General features: G+C 38.1%; 1 protein-coding gene across 1 annotated transcript in view; it reads right to left on the minus strand.

Moving 5' to 3' along the window:
* LOC106868958 (uncharacterized) overlaps positions 1-7,881 on the minus strand; it is a 14,607-nt gene that overhangs the window by 2,725 nt on the left and 4,001 nt on the right. Inside the window, exons 5-9 of the mRNA XM_014914431.2 lie at positions 6,331-6,461; positions 4,957-5,063; positions 3,986-4,088; positions 2,381-2,523; positions 584-761 (exon numbers count right to left, since the gene is read on the minus strand). Coding sequence (XP_014769917.2) covers positions 584-761; positions 2,381-2,523; positions 3,986-4,088; positions 4,957-5,063; positions 6,331-6,461 — 662 coding nt within the window. The remainder of the gene's footprint in view (positions 1-583; positions 762-2,380; positions 2,524-3,985; positions 4,089-4,956; positions 5,064-6,330; positions 6,462-7,881) is intronic.

The raw sequence follows: 7,881 nt of genomic DNA on the forward strand, positions 1-7,881 counted from the left end.
ATCTGTATATATATATATATATATCTGTATATATGTATATATATATCTGTATATATGTATATATATATATGTATATATATATACATATGTATGTATATATATATATGTGTGTGTATATATATATGTATATATATATATACATATGTATATATCTACATATACACACACATATATGTACATATTTAACAAACGTTACAACAAAACAAATGGTCTGGACATAGTTTTAAGAAACAGAATTAAAGTGCTGGGACCGAATAGTTCGACGAAACCTTTCAAGGCGGTGCTTCAGCATGGCCGCAGTCCAATGGGTGAAAGAAGTAAGTGATAAAAGAAGAATCGGAATACAAACAAGAATATAAATAATAATTGCGGAAAGCATTCAAGGGAACACAACTCTATTACTACAGAAATAAGTTTTAATAGTAGTGATAGAGTTCTCTCCCTTGACCATTATGTAACTGTTCATCTTAAACCTTTCGTCACCGACATTGAATGAACGGGTAGGGGTTGGGGAGAGATATTAGGTGTAAAAGAAGAGAAATGAAATATTTGTCACTGAGACTAAATAAGAATCTGGTTTTACCTGAAATCCAACTTGTTGCACTTCATGAGCTCTGATAACGTGTGACAAGTTGTTCCGGTGGAGAAAAGCCTTTAGTGCCGAACAGCTGAAGACATGAGCCGTTCCTCGGCGAACGTTTCGAGAAAATCCTTGATTTTCTTTCAGGCTTTGCAGCATTTCCGGTGTGATTTGGTCCAGTCTGTGAAATGGTGAATAAACGAAGACGAATGAAGTGGTATATTGATTGATTTACAATGAAGTGCTATGAATATTCAGTTTAAATATACAGCCATGGGTTCGAGAACAATGGGGCACACGGGATGCAAGCGCATTTCTCTAAAATTTTGTAGGGTGGGAGCAATGAAAACGCTGTGAACATTCTCCAGAGAAACTTCATTGCCAAAATGAACGAGTGTAGAAACATTCAGTTGTTTTGATTTACAAATAATAATAATAATAATGATAATGGTTTCAAATTTTTGGGGAGGGGACGAGTCGATTACTTCGACCCCAGTATGTAACTGGTACTAATTTTATCGACCTTGAAAGGATGAAAGGCAAAGTCGACCTCGGCGGAATTTGAACTCAGAACATAGCGACGGTTGAAATACCACTAACCATTTCGTCCAGCGTGCTAACGATTCTGCTAGCTCACCACCTTCAAATATGATAATAACCTTTTCTATTATAGACACGAGGCCTGAAATTTGGGGGAGGGGACGAGTCAATTACATCGACCCCAGTGCTCAACTGGTACTTATTTTATCGACCCTGAAAGGATGAAAGGCAAAGTTGAGTTCAGAACGAAACACTGCTGAGCACTTTGTCCAGTGGCATTTTGTCCATCTTCATGTTCTGAGTCCAAATTATGTTAGATTGCATCCGATAAAAAAAAAACTGCGCTACATTAACCTTTCCAAGGTTAACGATGGTCTTTTTTTCAACCACAAAATAGCAGATAGCCATACTGCCCTAGACTGGTCCCTGGCCTCTATCATAAATTAGTGCCAAGAATGCACACCAAAGAGTTGAAGAGACAACAAGGCATCAGGGCTGGATGACATAAGCCATCATCTCTGGAAGAAGCCAGCCTTCCACAAACATCGGTCGTTAGACTTCTGTGATGAGAGCAATAGAGGAAACGAACCAAGAGACTTCTCGAAGCTTTGAATTATGCATAGCTGAGTGGTAAAAAGCTTGCTTCCCAATCACAGGGTACCCGGTTCAGTCCCACTACGTGGCAACTTGGACAATTGCATTTCACTATAGCCTTGGGCTGACCAAAGCCATGTGTGTGGATTTGGTAGACGGAAACTGAAAAAAGCTTGTCGTATATGTGTGTGTGTATGTACAAATGTGTGTGTATGTATAAATGTGTGTGTCTTTGTGTCAGTGTTTGTCTCCTATTACTGCTTGACAACCGGTGTTGGTTTGTTTACATCCCCGTGACTTAGCAGTTTGGCAAAAAGCACCGGTAGAATAAGTACTGCAGTTGATTCGTTCGACTGAAAATTCTTGAAGGCAGTGGTGCCCCAGCATGGTCACAGTCCAGTGACTGAAACAAAAAAGAGAATACAAGAATTCCAAAGAAAGGCACTGTTTGTCTCAGAACTGTGCAAGGAACACACTCCCACCTCTCCCCTTTGAGAAGAAAGAAGGGAGAGGAAGGGAGGGAGGAAGGAAGGAAGGACAGAAGAAAGGGAGGAAGGAAGATAGGCAAATGAAAAGAAGAGAAGTAAAGAAGAAAGGAAAAAAGGAAGGAAGGAGGAAAGGAATAGAAAAGAAGGCAGAGTTTGGGGTGAGATAGTGGTTACTCACCCGATTGGATCGTTCCACATGAGTTCCCAGGCGAGAGGGCTTTCCTCTTCAGGGTTGGGCAAGGGCACAGGAATGCTGTTGATGATCTCCATTTTGCCGTTGCCATGGACAGGACTTGGGATCCCACCATGGGTGCAGAAGATCTGGCGCAAAAAGGAAGCACAATAAATAACGTAAACAAACAACCAAAAAAAGTGTTGGGGATGGGAGAGAGTAGGGGAGGGGGTTAATGCTTAAAAAAAGTGTGCTGGAAGTTGGGGGTCAGTGCTGATGGTTGATTGAATAAGGTGTTGCAGCAAAAGATGCTGTAAGCATCACCTTTAGGGGTGGGCATGGGTGGGTGGTTAAAAAGCTTGCTTTGCAGCCACATGATTTTTGGGTTCAGTCCCACTATGTGGCACCTTGGGCAAATGTCTTCCACTATAACCCAGGGCCGACCAAAGCCTCGTGAGTGGATCTGGTGTATGAAAACTGTGTAAGCCCATTGTATAATATACGTGTGTGTGTGTCTTTATGTCTGTGTTTGTTGTGACCCTCACTACTTGATAACCAGTCATGGTTTGTTTACATCCCCACCATGACTTAGTAGTTCAGCAAAAGAGACTGATGGAATAATTACCACACTTAAAACGATAAATGGTGGGAATGAGGGCATTTCACCCTTTCCAGGTCAATAAATTAAGTACCAGCGAAACACTGGGGAGGGGGGCAATCTAATTGACTAGACCCTCCCCACAAATTTCAGGCCTTGTGCCTTTAGTAGAAAGGATTATTTTACTTGGAAACAGTTGAGGGTTGGCAACAGGAAGAGCATCTGGTTGTAGAAAATCTACCTCAACAAATTTCATCTTGAGTGTAAGGTCTTACTTTAAGTGTAGAGTCTTAAGTGCAAGGTTTTACTTGAAGTGGAGCACCTTGCCTTAAGTAGACTATCTTACCTCTCACCTTCAGCATTCAGATTAACTCTTCACATACTTTTCAATTAATCATGTTTTATCTCACAGCTTTGAGATTTTGATGTTGTGATTGTTTATTTTTAGAATGACATTGTAGGGTAGGTGTGAGAGGCCCAATTTGGATGGTCTGAACATAAAACAGGTAGAATATCTGGGTTGGATACGACTGGCTTAAACACATGTTTCTGACATAACTATGAAGCTTAAAATTTTTAAGGCAGAGATATAAAAGAATTTGTGATATCCATGTCTTTCCTACATGGCATTAGCAAGATTTAGTGATGTGACATGTTGTTGAATGGCAATCAAACCAAAGTTGAAATTCTGATTCTTATTAAATCACTTAACCCTTTGACATTCGGATTATTCTGTGTCAAATGTAAAGATTATTTATTCATATTGTTTGGAATTAATCCTGTATTATCTCAAAGCTTTAAGAATTCAATAATGTGATTGTTTATTTTTTAAATGACATTGTACGGTAGGTGAGAGAAGTCAGATCTGATTGGTTTGAATATAAAACAGATAGGATATTTTGGCCAAATATGGCTAGATTAAAACCTAAAAGGTTAAGTTTAGGGTCTTAATTGAAGGGCCTTGCCTTAAGTATAGCGTATTACGTGTAGGGGCTATATGCATAGAGTCTTACCTTTCCATCAATGACAGCAGACAGCGGCATACAATCAAAGCATTCATTAATTGCTGCCCAGATCTTTTCTCCAACAGAAGTACCAAATTTGGTAAGACACTCACTGCAATGGGACGAGATGGAATAACAATTATTGAAGACATCAATTGGAGATTTACTAAAAATATAATGATGACGATGATGATGATGATGATGATGTTGGTGGTGGTGATTATGAATGATGATGATGAGTGATGGTGTTGGTGATTTTGATGTTCATCATCATCATCAACATTTAATATCCATTTTCCATGCTGGCATGGGTCGAATAGCTTGACAGGAACTGGCAAGACCAGGGGCTGCACCAGGCTCCAACTGTCTGCTTTGGCAGGAGTTTCTACAGCTGGATGCCCTTCCTGACACCAACCACTTTATAGAATGGACTGGGTGCTTTTTACATGGTGCTAGCACTAATGCTGGCATCCTCATTATCAATTTAATCTCTACCACCAAACTACACACACACACGACAGGCTTCTTTCAGTTTCCATCTTCCAAATCCACTCACAAGGCTTTGGGTAGACAGAAACACCCTGTCACACATGCACACTGACATTGACACACATATATCATCATCATCATTTAGTGTCTGTTGTCCATGCTGGCATGGGTTGGACAGTTTGACCAAGTTTGGTAAGCTAGAGAGCTGCACCAGACTCCAGTCCGATTTGGCATGGTTTCTATGGTTGGATGGCCTTCTTAATGCCAACCACTCTGAGAGTGTAAATGTTTATCAGTGGTTATACACTATAGCGTTATAGATCTATTTTAACCAATGTGTGAAACCGATTGGTAAAAATCAACTGAAATGGATGAAAACAACTGGTTTCAGTTTACAAATTTCGAGTCATTGTGTCTGTTATTTTATTTCTGTTAATCACAAAGAAACCCCATAAGAACTGAAATAACCATGACCCACCCGAGATACTCACAGTTTGAAGCTGAAAACCTCCTGGATGCTACGAGTTTCATGGTTGCCTCGAAGTAGATAGAATTTATTTGGAGAGAGGAGTTTCTGAGCAAATAAGTACGACACGACCTGGAGGCAGGAGAAAATAGCAATGAACTTACTGCATGCACGAAAACGCAAACAAAACTGCATGAACGGAAACATAAAATATACATAGGAAGTGCACAGAGAAAAAAGTCTTTCAAAAAAGGGGTGAGGGGTTTACGTTTCAGTAATTCTGAGCGTGAAAAAAATGTTTTTGAAAGTCATGGATGTCGTGTTGTTTTTTGATTTTGTAAGCATTTACACAAGTGTTAGACATACGGAGTTCAAAAAATAATATATGGGATTAAAATTATCAAAAATGATTTAGTTTTATTAGTATAAAGAATATGGTTGTTCTCCAAACAATTGGTTTAAATAAAATATTTATAATTTGGTGTATGAGCATATAAAGTTTTGATCTTTAAGGAAAAGGTTCAAGTCCTGTTTTTGTAAAGAATTTTACGGTAAGTTAAACTGTAAGTTTTCAAAATAATAAATAATGTTGTTTAAATTCTGTATGAGGTGGTTGAAATTTTAATCGGTAGATTCTAAATCTATTTATAAGTGTTTTACTTTCTCATGGTTTTATATTTTAATTAAAATATTAAATTGCAAATTTAAAGATACATAATTTATGTTGGAAAGCTGATGGTGAATAATCTAGTGGGTGTCTACGAAGTCAGTTGCCAGACATTTGAGCTTTAATGTGTCCATGTCGAAGGAAGCAAGACGTTCAGAATATGGTAGATGCCTGAAGGTAGGTATTCATCTGGTTGCAAGTTTCTGAACAGTTTTCATAAGACTGATATGTTAAGCTAGATTGAGTGTCAGGGGATGCAAACTCTAAGTGTGGATGTATCTTAGCCACAGCTTTAAATTGCAAGTTGGAGAGTGACTGATAAAGATCTTACTGAGTGATGCTAAGACACCCTCAGCCTTCTCAACAATGTGGTTTCTTCAACGCAAATCGCTGTTGACAATAATGTCAAAGTCATGTTCACTAGCAGACTTCTTCAGCTTGGTTTTGTAGAAGGACTATGTAAAAGTTGGGTTTTCCTTCTCAAAAGATAAGGAAAACCTTAAAAGAGGAAACCCTTTGCAAATATCCTTATCTTTTAGCCCTTTTCTAACTATATTTCTCTTGAAATCCACTGCCTTTGTTTCAATTAATGTTGATAATAATGAAGAATTTAGTAAAATAACTTTGTCATTATTAAGCTGTTGTTTTGGACATAAAATGAATATATTTATGCATGTATGTGTGTGTGTAGTATATATTGTATTCAAAGAAGAGAAAATATAGTAATGTTACCTCAATGCCATGTTCTCCTCTGTCCACATAGTCTCCAAGGAACAAGAAAGAAGCTGGTGTCAAAAGTGGGCCCATACGCCACAAGGACTTCTCAAAGGACACTAAGTCCCTGTAGTTGCCATGGATATCTCCTGAAAGTAAAGAAAGACTGGACTTCACTGACAACTTACCCAGACAATTGCTTTTTAAGCTTTCATTCACCACTATACTTTCCTGCGTGTGTTGAGCATGTTTGTGCGAGTGTGTGTGTGAGTGTGTTTATATGTGTGCCAATTATTTTTAACCCTTTTGTTACCCTATTTCTGTTGAGATGCTCTGTGTTTCTTTCAATTAATTTGAAATATAACAAAGAATTTAGTAAAATAACTTGGTTATCATTAGGAACATAAATTGTGACTAAGGTTTGGTGGAAGATTTTAATTCAGAACTTTTGAAAACAAGACATTTGTACTACAGAGCCAGGGGTGGTTTCAGCGAGGTTGGTATCAAAAGGGTTAATTAGCAGAAGGTAACAACTGTGATTCAAGGGCCAAGAGTTTCGTGTATAGCATTTATCAAACTAACTTCAATCCTGAGAGCTTAGTTCTTCATGTGAACTGCTAGATTTGGGGCCAGTTTGATAAGTGCTGTACATGAAACTCTCAGTCCATGAGTCACTATTGCAACCTTCTGCTCATTAAAAATAAAAACAAAAAGAACATATTCATGCATTGAGTCCTACTTACCCTGTTTGTTCCACTAAACCTGTATATATACATATATATATATATTTGTATGTGTAACGTAATAGTTTAGAAAAAAACCATCGGTTTCCTATCTAGTGTGAATTAGACATTTCTTCAGTTTTTCTAAATGATAGCCATTCTCTGCAAAGAATGTTTTATTTTCTTTGCAAAGAACGGTTATCATTTAGAAAAACTGAAGAAATGTCTAGTTCACATTAGATGGTTTTTTTCTAAATTATTACGTTACACATACAAAAATAAACAACTGGTCTATGTGTTATAGGGTATGCTCTTCTCATTTATAATATTATAATGAAGATATATATATATATATAGTGGCCTAGTGGTCAGGGTGTTGTATTCATGATCTAGCAATTGTGGTTTCAATTCCTAGACCGGATGGTGCATTGTGTTCTTGAGCAAAACACTTCATCTCACGTTGCTCTACGATCACTTCGACACCTGAAGCGTGGTACACCGTGCACCAGTTCAGGCAACATCGATTTGATGGAGAGAGTGAGCTAATGTGCAGCACAAACATTTTGATCACTATAAACAAATCATATATGTATATATATATATATATATATTCCCAAGCGTCATACTAATACATCCTTTTGTTATTTACACCACCTGTCCTCGTCTGTTGTTGTTTTTTTGTACATTGTCCCACATATAATACACGCTCACGTGGTCGCACCAGCTAATCCTGCCTCCTCTCATCACACACGAACTTCTGGATTCTACCTTCTTTCCTTCTGGATCTACTCTTTCTGGACTGTTTGATTCTGAACTTTACACCTTCCGGCTGCACCTCTCCTACCCA

The sequence above is a fragment of the Octopus bimaculoides genome, chromosome 26 (genome assembly GCF_001194135.2).
Source record: "Octopus bimaculoides isolate UCB-OBI-ISO-001 chromosome 26, ASM119413v2, whole genome shotgun sequence".
Lineage (NCBI taxonomy): Eukaryota > Metazoa > Mollusca > Cephalopoda > Octopoda > Octopodidae > Octopus > Octopus bimaculoides.